Raw genomic sequence first — 15,964 nt, 5'->3', positions numbered from 1 at the left:
GTAATTTTGTACAGTACGTGTATTTGATAACCGAAGTACTAATTTTTAGTGAATAACTGCATGGGTCTCAAGCAATACTTCAGGATACCGCGAGTATTTATTTATTTAAAATTTATTTTAAATAAAGGTAATTTTGTACAGTACGTGTATTTGATAACCGAAGTACTAATTTTTAGTGAATAACTGCATGGGTCTCAAGCAATACTTCAGGATACCGTGAGTGAGCATCCATGATAGCCCACGCCGCTTTTCTCAGACTCAGCGTGGACTTTTATTTTTGCTTTCACTCTCTTTTTCTATTTGGCCTACATCCACTCTACAGAGCTGATTTCTCCCACACTTATTTACCCTGCACTTTTCAAATAAATTTTTGGCAACCCCTCCCCCAAACAAAAAACAAACCCAAAGTGATACTTCATTGATTTTGCTAAAGGAAGCACTTCTTTGTTGGATGGTGGATTTATTAGAGACTTAGAATATCAGATCTTGATTATTAGAAAAAAAAGAAACTGTCAAGTAAGTTGATAGCCTTGTGAAGTATCACATATCACAGTCAACTACAGATCTCAGGAGGGTATTTTGACTCTTCTAAAAAAAGTAGAGCAATCAACATTCTACACTTTCAAATTGTAGTCCCTTTCCACTTAAAAAATGTATTATGTAAATTACATTTTAAAAGACAGCTAGTGGCCAGGCATGGTGGCACACACCTATAATCCCAGCACTTGAGAAGCCAAGGCAAGAGGATCACCATGAGTTTGAGGCCAGCCTGGGCCGATATACATACAGAGACTCTCCGTCTCAATGAGAAAACGTGAATCCCCCTAAAACTAGTATACAAAATCACAATGAATTATTGAAGCATTTTTTAAGATGTGAATTTTCCAGATTTTATTGAAGGCTTTTTTTTTTTGGGTATTAATGTCAAATGTGTTTATAGCAAATGAGAAAACAGACTTTGGTTCTTGGTGACTCTGAAAAACAACACTCCTCTCTATGTATTTTCCTAATCTCACATCTATTATGTAACTGAACATTCACTTGGTATAAAAAGGATAATTCAAGATACACCTTCACATTAACCCAGTGTCAATGTGGAAATTTAACAATGTTTTAATGAGTTTTGGAAGAGAACAGCAATTTTTGGCCATATTTTTGCTTCTTCTGTTTTTTAAGACCGTAACAGTGGAAGTAGAGGTTGTGAGTATCTTGAAGAGGGGAGCAGAAACAAGGATGTTACACATTCTGACTCAAAAATGGAACCCACTCTGATTTCCAGGAAGACAAAGAAAAGGCTTAGAAGTAGTTCGCCTGATTGTAACAGTTCTGCTTCTTTGGATGAATCAACAAGACAAACAGTAAGTAGAGGTATTTAGATGTAATAGGAAATAATTTTATGTGTGATAAAAGTGAATTGACGGCAGCCAAATAATATTCTTCTAACTTCTGTGTTTTTCATGTTTTTTTTTTGTTCGTTTGTTTCTTTGCTACCTTTATGTTTTAAAAAAATATTTTATGTGTAATTTTTCTCAGCAGTACAAAACTACTGGAACAAATTCCAAATATTAGCTGGGCGTGGTGGCCCACACCTATAATCCCAGCACTTGGGAGGCAGAGGCAGGAGGATCGTTGCAAGTTCGAGACCAGCCTGGGCTACAAAGTGAGCTCAAGGCCAGCCTGCACTGCACAGTGAGACCCTGTCTCAAAAAGCACCCCCCCCCCAAAAAAAAATCCAAACATTATAAATCAGTAAACACACTAAATTGTTTTTTCCCTGACACTACTCTTTCCTTAGTAGTTTGGTGTATGTCCTTAAGACTTCCTAAAAATGGTAACGAGGCTGTGGATATAGCTCAGTGGCACAGGCACCTGCCAGGCAAATGCAAGTACCTGAGTTCGACTCCTGGTACCAAAAAAAAAAAAAGAATTAAATTAAAAATTGTAACCAAGTACTAATCATACTTCTCAGTCACTTGTTATTTTTTACTTGCTCTATATAAGTACTACCGGATTTCTTTTGTCAGTAGCAATTGGCTTACCAGATTCTTTTGTTTGTTTGTTTGTTTCTTTGTTTTTTTTCCGGTACCAGGAATCCAACTCACCACCTTGCGCTTGCCAGGCAGGCGCTGTGCTGCTGAGCTAAATCCCCAGCCCCCACTTACCAAATTCTTTAAGCTTATGTTTATCTAGAATTTAGGAAATTTCTTATAAGTAATTAGCATACTTAATATACATATTACCTATTTACGAAAACATCATATGGTTATCAATAACACTAAAACTATAAGGAAGACAGATTTTCATCCCTTTGAGTCACAGATCATTTCTGGTTGTGCTTTTGTGTCATAAATGCAAATATGATTTAGACTTATACAATGATAGGTTGAAGGCAATGGTTTAAAAGTTTTTAATATTGTTATCTTGCTGAGTTTTAATTTTTTTGCTTTTGTTACCAAAATAATTTGCTATGTGACATCATTACTTTTGCAAAATAAAAATGTTAAAAAAATTCTTTGACGCTGACCATCTGAACCACTTGTAAAGGTGGCATCTCTCTGCCTTACCCTTTGAAAAATTGCATAGGCATCAGATTGGACAGACCGAATCCTATGTCTTTATACTTGGGGGACATGCCACATGTAACATACTATAAACTGTATACTTTTCTGCCCATGCCATGTAGTTATGGAAGTGATACAGTTTTTATTTTTATATTATTCTTTAAAAGTTTAAGCCTTTAAAAAGTGCTTTAAGGGAGCCAAATTGGACACATGCTAATTTTCTATATGTTTATTTATGTTCAGAAAGAACAGGAAAATGAGTCAACTGTTTCCACCGAATTTGAAAAGTCAAGTAAGAGCTATCGTCAGGATCCAGGACGCCTTGAAGAAATTACTCCTAAACCTAGAGAAAGGGATTTTACTAAACTGTCCTCAGCTGATAGTCAGGAGTTGGGTGTGGGTGCCTCCTCCGCAAGTGCCTCTGCCTGCTCAGCCCCTGAACACGTGGGCAGCTCTCTTCCCAGCGGCACAGTGACTTCATCTCTGGTTGCGAAGGAGGAGGATTTGAATACAGGAAAAAAGCCTCTGCTGAGTGGGCACAGTGAAGGGAGTCAGTCACTGATTTCGGCCGAGCCAAGTAAGTAACAGGATTGTAAAGGCACTAATTTTCTGTGCTTAGCTTTTTTCTCTCTCCTCTCAAATTTGGCTAAAGCAGTAGCTGTTACAGTACCACTGTGGAATATGTGAACTTTGGGAAAAATGTCCTGAGGTTTTGGGATTTCTTTCATGAAACTTGTAATGTTGATCTGTTAAATAAGTGGAATATTTGTAAGCAGAGTAGTCCAGAGTGATCCAGCCCTTACTCTGTCTGTCTGTCTATCCATCTATCTGTCATCTGTCCATCTAGTAGTACTGATGTAGAGCCTTTGCACTGAGCTACATCCCCAGCCCTTTTTATTTTTTATTTTGGGGCGGAGTCTTGCTGAGTTGTGTAGTTGCCCAGGCTGAGCTAGAATTTGTGATCTTCCTGCTTCAGCTTCCCACAGTGCTAGAATTACAGCCATGTGCCACCATGCCCAGATCGACCCAGCATTTTTAGGAAAGATTTCCAAGGATCATTATTACTGTGATTTGTTGATGAGGCTGTTAAATGCCATTTAATATATTAATTTTGATATAATAAATTTTTGAATAGTTGGTTCTATCACATGGTATGAAAAATTCAAAGTGTATTAGTCAGCTTCTTGTTGTTGGGGCCAAATATCAGATGTGTATGGCTTAAAGAAGGAAGGGCTTATTGATTTATTTTTTAAACAATTTATTTAGCTGCTTTTTGTTTGCATGTCCTTGTGATATGTAATACTTACGTTCATCTTGGGGAATTGGTACATATACAGTGGTACTTTGGTTCATGATTTTGGAAAAGATGGCCACATTTGTGTGTGTTTGGGAAACATGGCCATGGTTATGTTTATCACCTGATGCAGAGTTGCAGTCAAAAGCAAAATTTTGTCAAATGCTTTTGTTTGAGACTAAAGTTGTTCACAAACAAAAGCATTTGCAAACCAAGGTCCCGCTGTAGATACTGCATCGTAACCGTTTCCAGTTCGTTTTCCCTCCTTGCCCTCCTGTCCTTCACCATGCCCACGTCTCCTTCTCGTCTCTACAAGCTCGCCCCCCTGAGTGCTGTCTCCTCCGATTTAGGAAGGGTTGTTTGCGTTCACAGCGTCAGGGAATTCAGTCCGCCCTTGGCTGACTGCAGGGCAGAAGCATCACAGCAGAATGCGTGGCAGAGCAGAGCTGCTCAGTCACGGTGGCTGGGAACAGCAGGGGAACAGAGCTGGAGCGGACGGGGCAAGGAAGGAGAGCTATACCTAAGGCCACCCCCACAGTCTTCTGACACACCCAGAAGTGCACTTTGCTAATCGCCTACATGGCGCTCAAGTCAGTCAAGTTGGCAGTTAAGTTTAATCCTCTCGCAGGGTTCTCCAGGATGTGCAGCAAGTGATTTTCTTCTAGCCACTTTCCCTTTGAGAAACACCTGATGTGCCAGGCCTTAAAGTGCAAGTTAGACTGATGGTGCCATACGTTGTTAGAACTAGAAGTTATTTGTAAGATCTCATGTTTTGCTTTCCATCACTGTGACGGAATACCTGAGATAATTCACTCAGGAAGAGAAAAGCGTTATTTTGGCTCCCACTTCGTAGGTTCCGCGCGAAGTCGCACCGCTTTGGGCCTGTGCTGGGTGTGCCGGTGGCAGTAGCAGCAGGTGCATGGTAGAGCCGAGTGCTTGTGTCGTGAGCCAGAGAGCAAGGGCAGTGACTGGACAGGCCGGAGTCACAGGTCCCCTGCAGAGGCGTGCCCAGTGAGTGCAGTGCCTCTCCCTAGGCCTCGCCTCTAAGGTCCTACTCCCTGTGGTAGCACTGCCTTGCGGACCCAGCCTCTAACGCAGGGTCATTGAGGGACATTTAACCTCTAACCTACAGCACGTCTCTTGATGGCTGTGCCCATTTTTAAGGCTGTAGTCCTCTGGAGGGTGAGGTGTCAGGTAATTACTGGTAATAGCGCTGGTGGGAAGCAGTAGAACTCGTGGAAATCATAGCGGGCACGGGTTAGTTCCTGAAGTGAATGACTGATGGTGAAAGTAAAGCAGCACGGTTATTAAAGGTATGTTGCATTAATTTGGAAGTTTTCTTTTTGATAGGTGGTTATTGTGGTGCATCTAAAGTACCTTTTCCTTTTTAGTTGTCGTTTCCAGTGATGAAGAAGGGCCCATTGAAACTGAAAGTTCGGGAACCCTTAAATTGCAGCCTAAGCACGACTACGAGGTTACTAATGCGCATGAAAGTACTTCTGAATTACCGCTGTCAGAACCGCCCCTGGTCACATGTAAATCTGGACAGGTAATTTACTTCTGTTTTCTCACTGAGTGGTTAGTAACTACTGTTCGTTTTAACGAGCAGAATCTTTTAACAACATTATAAATTAACTTAGTTTAAGATAACTTTCATATTAGTTTCAGTGAAATATTTTTATTTTAAACTAAGAGCTATGCTGTTGTCTCTTAAGACTTGAATTTTCTTTGTCATTCTCATTGGCCATAAAATTATTTTATCAAAAAAAAATTATTTTATCAAAAAATTTCGGGAATTAACAACAGAGTTTCTAGTATTCATCTGGTCATAGAGCACTGTGGCTGCTTGGAATTGTTCCTTTTACCACCATATCATTAAGGTAATACAGTGTAGACAGAAGGACATGGCTTCCAGAAATACACAGATGTGTGTTCAGATCCTGGCTCTGCCATTTGGGCAATTAACTCTTTAAGCTTCAGTTTCCTCATGTGTTAAGTTAGTGTAATAGCACCTAATGTACAAGATTATTTGTGATACTAATGCGAAATGCTTTATGAAAGCATTTATAATAGTGTCAAAGAGGAGATAGCTCAGGGCATAAGCACTTGCCTGGCAAGCCTGAAGTTATGAGTTCGATTCCCAGTACCAAAAAAAAAAAAAAATAGTGCAGGAAATTTTCGGGCCAGGAAGATAGCTCAGTGACACAAGTGCCTGCCTGGCATGCACCAGGTCCTGAGTTTGATTCCCCAGTACCCCCCCAAATATATATATATATATATATATATATATATATATATATGTAATAGTGTCAGAATCCTATCAGAGTTGGTACGTCCCTTGGCTCTTCCCTCTTACACAAAAGAGTAATGGAAATGTGTCAGTTTAACATCAGCCAGTCATGCTATTTATATAGTCCTTTAGAGACAATGGGCCTAAAGTAAGATTCAAATAATTTCTTGTCAGTTCCCTCACTTGTGTTACTTTTTTTTTTTTGGTACAGGGAATCGAACTCAGGACCTTGCGCTTGCCAGGCAGGCACTTGTGCCACTGAGTTATATGTCCCCTCACATGTGATAAACTTCTGTTGGCTTGTGTTTGAATAGTGTCAGAGGCTGTTATTCTGGAATGTGATAAACTTGGTGAGGCGTACTGTCCCAGTCACTTTCTCAGTGCAGGGACTCAATACCTGACAGCAGCAAATTGGAGAGGAAAGGTTCACTGTGGCTGATTCTGATAAGCAGATAAGTAGGTTTTAGTCAGTAGCTGGCAGGCTCCACGGTCAGAAGGCGTGGGGAAGGGATCTGGTGGAGGAGAGCTGCTCACTTCACGGCGGACAGGAAGCAGAGCGTCCAGGAGGCGCTGGGGAGGGAAAGCTGTCTCTCGCGGCCGTGCCCTCAGGGGCTCGCCTCTTCCCCCCAGACCCACCTGGTCACAGCAGGTCCCCCACACTGCCTCCATAACCTGGTGATCTTCTAAACACACGGGACTTTCCATTTTAGGTCTGAGCCATAGCATGTTGGAAGTTAATTTGATGTCCAATTATTGTTTCATGGGTATTTCTTTTGCAGTTGGTACTTGACACAGAGATCAACTCAGAAACCATGTTTTGAACTTTTACGAAGATGTAACTATTCTTGCCTGATCAGGTCAATAATTGACTTAATGGCTTATGTGTATTTTCAATTAGAAGTTTCATTGTTAATAAATTGAAATGTATAGATGAATCATGGTCACCTTGGCAGCGCATAAATTAACAGTGCGAGTCTATGAAATGATCATGTAGAAAGTAGCGTCTCAGAATTTATATAGTTCATGACCATAGCAGGGCAGCAGGTACTGTGAGACAAACCAGTACCTAAGAAGCGGCACATTGTAGTGCCTGAACACCACGTCTCTGTGCCCTCTCGACTACTTTTAAATGTGATGAGAAATACGGGTTTGTCATTTTTAAAGACACTCTTTACCAAACGTGAGGCCCGCTGAAAAAATACTTTTGTACAAACTTTTCATTTTATCACTTAAAAAAAGTCACAGTTCAACTGGTACCACCTACTGTTAATTTGATTCTCCTTTTTACTTAGGGGATGAGAAGATACATAGTAAGCAATAAAAGAAGAGAGTGACAGAATAGTTCTGATAGACAAGTAGAATGGTGATCTGTCTTCATGATGGTATTATGTATGTTTCAGATAGTAATTGATTACATTTATTAGAAGAGCAGTGAATTCACATGTACAGTGATTGCTTTAACAGTAATTTATTAGATCTTCTGTAATAAAAAGCTAATTCTTCAGGGACAAGGTAAATGTAGAGTTGAGAATGTCACCTGAGAGCAGTGTAAAATGCAGAAGAGACTGGGAGACAGCTGCTGCTGACACTGCCTTGTTGTGTATTATTTAAAAACAGAATTATACAGTTATTCCAGAGGACACGATACGATTTTTAAAGTTTGAAGCAACTCTGAACCATTTCTGTTTGGCTACCTTCAAACATAAAATCTATACAAAGCATATAGATACAACAAGATTCTTAAGTTCTGTATCTCTTCATTGTTCACCAAAAGTGTAATGGCTAGTAGAAACAGCTTTGTGTGGTTGAATACTTTCCATAAAATGAAAAGTTTATGCAAAAATATTTTTCAGTGGTCCTCCCATTTTGTAAACAGTGTCAGTACCATAGGTTGAGTCTTAGTTTTGATTATTAATTGCATGACCTCAGGCAGGTTACTTAACCAGTTCAAACATCTATTAAGTTTATTTATAAAATGGGAGGGAAATCTCCCTATAAATAAAGTGATTGTACAGTTTAAAAGTCATATTACATTTAAGAACTCATTTTAAAAAGCTCTATATAAATCTAAGCTTATTTCTATTGAATTAAAAATGAATAAAGCCAACTAGGCAACATTGAGTAGGACACCATGGCTTTGACACAGAAGTGGTTATATTTTTGCAGTTTAGGCCTATGGAATTAATTTTGGATTTGATTATTTTTCTCTAAATCATGTGCCTTTTTGGAAAAAAAATATGGATAATTATTTCTTCACATTAAGATCAATGTAAAATCCTTCACAGATTTGTTAATCGTAATTTAAAGAAGAATGTGACCTTGTAAATAATTTTCAGCATTTATGTAATAGTGCATTTATGTAATAGTGCATTTAGTAATGCTTATTTATATGCATTTTGTAATTCTCTGTTAGGCATCGTCTGAATTATGTCCCTATAATCCTGTTACGGAAAACATGTCCTGTATTGTACCTAATAATGAGATGAGTCTGCATCTGGATTTTATATTTACTTCTGTGTATATTGGTAAAATAAAAGGAACTTCTAAAGGTTCTGTTACAGTAAGTATTTTTTCTTTCTCTTTTTGGAGTTTTAGATCTAAGACATTTTCAGATAGGTTTGTGTGTGCACGTGAAAACAATTGAGATTAATTTTACACAGGACACAGAAGATAAGCTGGAAGTTATTATACCTAATTTTCAATGTGTCTTTAATTTCCTCACTCTGAAATTTCTTTTCTTTTTCTTTTTTTTTTTTTTTGGTTTTTCTCCGGTAACGGGAACTGAACTCACGACCTTGCGCTTGCCAGGCAGGCGCTTTTTGCCTCTGAGCTAAATCCCCAGCCCTGAAATTTCTGATCTATATTACTGAACCAAGTTTGTTTAGTTGCACTTGAAAAAAGCCCTTGATTGGAGGACAGTTTTGGGGGCAAGGAGAAAGGTCTGTTTGGAAAGCAAGTAAACCAAAGAAGAAGGGAGACTGTTGGCAACAAGGAGTACTGTAGGGAAATTCGGGTGACACAGGGCCTGTGTAGGGAAGGTAAGGAAAGCAAGGCGGCAAAGGGCAGGGAGGTGTGACTTGAGCAGGGTCTTTATCACCGAGGGCAGTGGTGGCAGACTTCTGGCACACACGTGTCTTGGTTACTTTTCTCATTGCTGAGACAAAATACCTGACTCCCAGAGTTAAAGGAAGAGAGGTTTATTTGGCTCACGGCTTGTAGAGGTTTCATTTCATAGTTGGCTGGCTCCGAGGCAGGAGGGCATGGCAAGGGGCATTGCAGAGGAGAAACAGCTCATGGCAGGCAGAAGGCAGCAAGCAACAAACAAGCAAGCAAGCAGGGGGCAGCAAAAGACAGCAGCAGCAAGCAACAGGTAACAAGTGACACAGTAGCCTTATTTCTGACCCTTATGTTTTTATCAAGGCTGCCCGTGCTTAGGGTGAGTAGCACTCACACCCGGGGGGCCTTTGTTGGGGACCACAGATTATAAATTGAGTGTAGGGGATATTGGAGGCCGTCCTTGTTCTGTCCTTTGAGCCAGATTAGAACACAGAAACTACCTGGTGACCTGCCATCTCTCTGCCGTCCTCACCAACATAAAGACCCTTGTTAGCATAAGGCAACTTTACTAAAAAGTTTAAAGAATAGTGTCATTAGATCTTCTTTAAAGTTTTTGTAGAATTCAGGTGGAGATTTACTGGATCCTGGGCTTTTTTCTTTGTTGGTAGTTTTTAAATTACTTCTTCAAATTTATTAATTGATACTGAGTTATTTATAATTTTTATATTTTCCTGTTTCAGCTTTGGTACTTCACATGTATCTAGGAATCTGTCTGTTTCTTCTGTGTTTTCCATCATTAGAGTGCAGGTTCTCAAAGTAGGTATGGACCATCTGGATTTCTGCAGGATCTGCTGTGATTTTGCCCTTTTCACTCCTACTTGTGTGGATTTGGGTCTTTCCTTTTTTTTGCTAAGGGTTTGGCTATTTTGTTTAATTTCTTTTTTTTTTTGTTTTGTTTTTTTTTGTTTTTCTCCGGTACTGGGAACCGAACTCACAACCTTGCGCTTGCCAGGCAGGAGCTTTTGCTGCTGAGCTAAATCCCCAGCCCCTATTTTGTTTAATTTCTAAAAGAACCAACTCTTGATTGTTTATGTGTGGGTTCTGGGGATTGAACCAGGGCTTTTGCCATGAGCTACATCCTCAGCCCCCTTATTGGTGTTTTTTTTTTTTTTTTTTTTTGTGGTGCTGGGGATTGAACCCAGGACCTTATGCATGCAAGGCAAGAGCTCTTCCACTGAGCCACACCCCCGTCCCCCAAGAACCAACTCTTGAATTCATTGATTCTTTGTATTATTTTCTTAGTGTCAACTACATTAATTTTTTGCTCTGATTTTTATAATTTTTTCCCTTGTATGTGCTTTGGGTTTAGCTTGCTCTTCTTTTAGAACCTTGAGGTTCAGTATTATGTTACATATTTGAGCTCTCTTTTGTTTCTCTGATGTAGGAATTTACTGCTATTAATTTCTCTTGTAAGACTGTTTTCACTAAATCTCATAAGTTTTGGTGTGTCTTATTGGCATTACTATTTAATTGTTGAAACTGTCTAATTTCTTCTTGAATTTCATCTGTGAGCCATTGGTTGTTCAGGAGGATATTGTTTAATTTCCATGTGTTTTTGTGGTTTCTTTTGCTATTGATTTTTTAGTTTCATTGCACTATTATCTGATAATATATATGGGACAATTTCAATTCCTTTGCCTTAACTTAAGCATGTTCTTTGAGCTATTATGTGGTCTATTTTGGAGAAAGTGCAGCATGCTACTGAGAAGCGTGTGTATTCTGTTGTTCAGTGGTATACTTTGTACATATCTATTAAGTCCATTTGTTTAGAGGTTTGGTTCAGTTCTGATACTTACTTTTTGACTGTCTATCTTGTTGACCTATTTGTGACAGTGGGGTATTGAGGTCCCCCATTACAGTTGTATTAGTGCTTATTTGACTTTTTATATCCAGTAGTGTTTGTATTATATCATTGGATGCGCCAGTATTTGGTGCATATATATTTATGATTGTTTTTTCTTCCTCTTGGATGGTTCCCTTAACAAGTATATAGTGACCTTCTTTGTCTCTTGTGATCAATCTTGGCTTGAAATTCATTTTGCTTGCAAATGGAATAGTTACCCCTGCTTTTTTCTGGGTTCCTCTCATAGGGAGTATTGATTTCCATCCTTGAGTTTCAACCTACAAATTTCTTTTTCAGTTAAATGAGTTTATTGTATGGAGCATATTGTTGGATCTTGTTTCTTGATCCATTCTACCAATCTGTTTCTTTTTATTGGTGAGTTGAAACCACTCACATTGATGGCTATAACTGATGTGTATAGACTTATGCTCATCATATTATTTTACTATTGTTGGTTTCCTTTCTTTCACTTCTGTTTTATTGCCTGCCTCACCTGGTAGATTTATTGTATTGTGATTCTTGGAACTTTTTGGAGTGCTGAAGGATGAAGAACTTATGGTGGGTCCTGAGTTTCTTCAGTGTTCTTTATCATGGAAATGTCTTATTTCTCTATCAGTTTTGAAAGATAGCTATGTGGGGTACATCGTACTGGATTGGAGGTTGTTTTCTTTTAGCACTTGAAATACTTTACTCCAAGTGCTTCTTGACTTAAGGGTTTGAGTTGAGAAGTTTGGTGTGATTCTGATGGGTTTTCCTTCAGATGTGATTTGTTTGTTTTCTCGGACAGGTTTTAATATGTGTTGAATTTCTGGAATCTCAACTGTTACATGTTTTAGGGTAGTTTTTTTCTGATCATGACTATTTGGAGTTCTGTGTAACTCACTTATCTGTGTCTCAAGTTCTTTTTCCAGGTATGAAAAGTTTTTTTGCTATTACTTCTGTAAACAGGTTTTTTTTAATGCCCTTTATTGTATCTTCTGATTTTTTCCTTAATTCCAGTTAATCTTATATTAGTCTTCTTTGCATCATCTAGCAGCTTTCTATTTTTAAGAGCTCGTTCATTTAATGATTACCAATCACAAGCCTGTCATCTAGATCTGATACTTATCTTCGCATTTGTTGACTTTGCTTGGTATACTTTCAGTAGAATTTTTAATCACCTAGATTCCTGTTTGAGTCTGTTTTATGGAATCTGGTTGTCTTCTTTGTTTATCATAAATGGGTTCCATGTCTTTCTTAGGCTTCTTTATTTTTTTTAATCATTTTCTCTATTCTGCTTGTCATCTCTTTGTCTCTATTTTAGTTTTGTTAAGAGACTTACTAATCTGTTTTGCTAATTCCATTGCCACCATTTCATGAAATCTAGCAGGGAGGCTTTGTATTTCTTCCATGTTGATGCCCTCTTGATTTGCCTTGGGTGAGTTGGGGATTATGTGTTGTATCTTGCTTCCATGTTTTCTCATTTTATATTTTGTTTTGTTTACTTATTTTCTGTGTTGATGCTTGTAAATTTCTCATGGTAGTTTTATTACTCGTATTGAGACCTCTTTAGGAAATGGCTAGTTTTCTGATCTTTCTTTAGGCTTAGCTGGCTCTTGGCTGTCCCAATATATTAGGTATGAAAGCTTGCCACCTGTTTGGTCTGCACTCATTTCCTTGGTACTGTGCTGTAGTGTTGCTTATGACTCCCTCACCATCTAGATATTGGCATACAAGCAAGTTCAGTAGATCCCAACAACTATGTCACCTTGGCTAAAGTAGTACAATCAGTGATAACAGTAGTAGTAAACACAGACTGGGAAATGACAAACTGATAAGTATACATTTGTCAGCTTTAACTGCAGGCAGAAGATTTATGGTTATACAGCAAGATCTAAACTAAGCATGGTGGCACATGCTTATAATCCCAGCACTTGGGAGGCTGAGGGAGGAGGATTGCTGTGAGTTCAAAGACAGCTTGAACTACGTAATGGAACCCTGTCTAGAAAAAAACCCAAGATCTAAGGCAAATCAGACAGTTATATACCGTAAATATCATCCATTCAATAGAGAGAACTATTTTGCCCTAAGGAGAGACATGTTAAAGTGGATAAGAGGAAAAAATAGGTAAATAACAGAAAGAACTTAGAAGCAAGGCTGAAGGACAAAGGAAGATTACCAAAAGGAAGAAGTGGTGAAGACAGGAGGGAAAGGAAGAAAACAAAACAAAAGGAAAAAACTAAAACAGTGCTCATACTCAAGAAAAAAATGAGAGAAGCAATCAAAAAAGAAAGAAAGAAAAAAGAAACCCAAACGAACAGCACAACAAACCAGAAGTAAAGGAAGGAAGAAAAAGAAGTTCTCAGTGATTTCAACCCAGTGGTTACCTCTGGGTCCTCCAGTTTTGTGGTAGTGTCCAGTTCAATGGGACGACTGCCCTTGCTGGTCTGCTGTGCTGGCGGATGGAGGAGGCAGTCAGAGCCCAGATCTGCGCTGGAGAATCCCAGCAAGTGCGCAGTAGGATGGGTGGGGCCCTGACTCCGGTGCTTTCAACTGCACAGGAGCTCAAGCTGTTGCTGGGCTCTGGCTGTGGTGCTGTGGCCTGTGTCATTTGGCCTACAACACCCTGAGTGTCTCCTGCCAGCTTGACCATGGCGCTCTCACCCTGGGTGTCTCTCACAGCTGTCCCTCATCCGTTCACTGTGGGATTTCTTCTTTTTTTTTTTTTTTTTTTTGGTGGTACTGGGAATTGGACTCATGACCTTGCGCTTGCCAGGCAGGTGCTAAGGCGCTGAGCTACATCCCCGGCCCTCACTGTCTCAGGTCTGAGTCTCAGGTTCCGTTGGCCCCTCCTTGTGCTGGTTACCAACCCCCCTCTCCAGGGCCGTGATAGTTGCCTGGACTGGAGCCGCTCATCAGCGGCTGGAGTGCACAGCCTCTCCTGCTCCTTTCCACTGATGCACTTCTCCCTGGAGGCCTCTGGAGTCACCGCCTCACTGGTTCTCTGTTGACTCAACTCTCCTCTCTGAGGCCGTGAGCTGGGCGCGGGAAAGAAAGTGCAGGCTGCCCTCTCCTTTATTCTGTGCTGAGGGCTGTCTTCACTTTCTCTGTGGGCTCCAACTTTCCCTTCAGATGCTTCCTGGGTCCCAAGGGTCCACACCTGTCCTTTTCTTTCCCGTATTTTTATTTTCCAGTGTCTTGATTCTGAATCTTTTCTTTTTTTAAAGGCAGGGTCTCACTGTGTAGTTCAGGTTGCCTTAAGTTTACTATGTAGCCCAGGCTGCCCAGTGATTCTCCTGCTTCAGACAGGTGTGTACCACCCTGCCCAGCTGGATTCCAAATCTTAGAGAGAGGTTGATTTATTGCTGCTGACTGCTCTGCCATCTTTCCAAAAGTCTAACTTAGATTTTTTTTTTTTTTTTTGGTTACTGGGAATTGAACTCAGTGGCTTGCGCTTGCCAGGAAGGCACTGTACCACTGGGCTGTATTCTTGGCTACTAACTTAGATATTTTTCTAGCAGTTTTAGTAATTTTCACTGTGTTGGGAATAGGGCCGAGGATATAAAAATGGTAACATCCAGTTTCTTCTTTCAAGGAATTTGTAGTCTAATTGAGGAAACACACATATAGTTACTTACTCTATCATAAAATGCACATTGGAAATATTTATAAAATGTGGGAATGAGAACCTGTAAGTGTCAGAAGAATCAGGGAAGGATTCACAGACCAGACAGCACACGATTTAAGATTTGAGGCAGTTGTTTACTTAGTGACCATACAGCGGGAAGACCAAATGCCATTAAACATAACGTACAGGTCTAGAAAATTCTAGGAACTACACACAGTGGTAGCTTGTGATATACTTAACTTTGCTTTGATTGAAAGTTCAAGAATGATTTTGTTTTAATATTCCCTACTACAATTTTTTTTTCAAATGTTAATGATTTTGGTGTGCTTGATGTACTTTTAAAATTACTTATTTTTAATTGTTTTACAGTTCTTTTTCTTGAAAGGAATTTTGTTCACTTTTCAGAATTTTCTCCTTTCCTTTTTTTCATTATAAGTTCATGTTTAACCAGATATTTCTTTTCTGTTCTTTGTATTGGTAAAATTTGGAAAACTGCCAGGTGTGAAACATCAACATAAATATTTAACAATGAAATTTTTATTATTTAATGTAATATGTTATTATACAGTTGGTTGGGCTAGTTATGAGCAAAAAACAAAACCAGGCCAAAAAAACAAGTGCATAAAGGAGCAATGTAAATCCCATGCACTGTGTAATCTTCTGATCCAGAGACAACTGCTGCTAATTCTATGGGATTAAATTACGTTAATGTAATTCAGTTCCCCTTTAAATTTTGGGATATTTGTATTTAACAATTTCCATTTGTTGGTCATTTCAGTTGGCTTAGTGTTTTATTTTACATGTTATAGGATCTGCAAATATAGTAGGCCTCAAAAATTTGTCTCATCATTTTTTATAATTAAAATAAAATGCTTAAGGATGTGGTGGTGCAGGCCTGCAGTACCAGTACTTGGGCAGCTGAGGCAGGAGGGTTGCGGTGAATTTGTGGCCAGCCTGAGCTATGTGGTGAGTTCAAGGCTGGCCTGAACTACATGGTGAGACCCTGTCTCAAAAAAAAAAGCTTAAAATATGTAATTATAGGAATATAGTTTACTAAATCAAAGTGAATACAAATATTTTTCCTCTAAGAAAGGAGAAATTTTACAAAAATTTAAAGATACAATGGAGAGAATACAGATAGTTTTAAAAACTAAAGAAAGTACAATTAATAGCAAAAATATGGAAGATAATAAAAGGTTAAAATTTTAGGATTTGGAAAAGTTACTATATCTGTATTCTTTTTTGGACACAG

General features: G+C 39.1%; 1 protein-coding gene and 1 non-coding gene across 8 annotated transcripts in view; one reads left to right on the top strand and one right to left on the bottom strand.

Moving 5' to 3' along the window:
- Senp7 (SUMO1/sentrin specific peptidase 7) overlaps positions 1–15,964 on the top strand; it is a 166,774-nt gene that overhangs the window by 105,530 nt on the left and 45,280 nt on the right. For all 7 annotated transcript variants that reach the window (XM_013515200.1, XM_013515203.1, XM_013515202.1 and 4 more), the window contains 4 exons: positions 1,177–1,358; positions 2,805–3,138; positions 5,247–5,404; positions 8,559–8,705. In XM_013515200.1, coding sequence (XP_013370654.1) covers positions 1,177–1,358; positions 2,805–3,138; positions 5,247–5,404; positions 8,559–8,705 — 821 coding nt within the window. The remainder of the gene's footprint in view (positions 1–1,176; positions 1,359–2,804; positions 3,139–5,246; positions 5,405–8,558; positions 8,706–15,964) is intronic.
- On the bottom strand, positions 10,380–10,451 carry Trnaa-ugc. The gene has a single exon. It is a non-coding gene; the product is annotated as a tRNA-Ala (tRNA).

The sequence above is a fragment of the Chinchilla lanigera genome, unplaced genomic scaffold, assembly GCF_000276665.1.
Source record: "Chinchilla lanigera isolate Chin_1 unplaced genomic scaffold, ChiLan1.0 scaffold00026, whole genome shotgun sequence".
Lineage (NCBI taxonomy): Eukaryota > Metazoa > Chordata > Mammalia > Rodentia > Chinchillidae > Chinchilla > Chinchilla lanigera.
The sequence above is the reverse complement of the archived record's forward strand: the minus strand, read 5'-3'. Positions and strand labels throughout refer to the sequence as shown.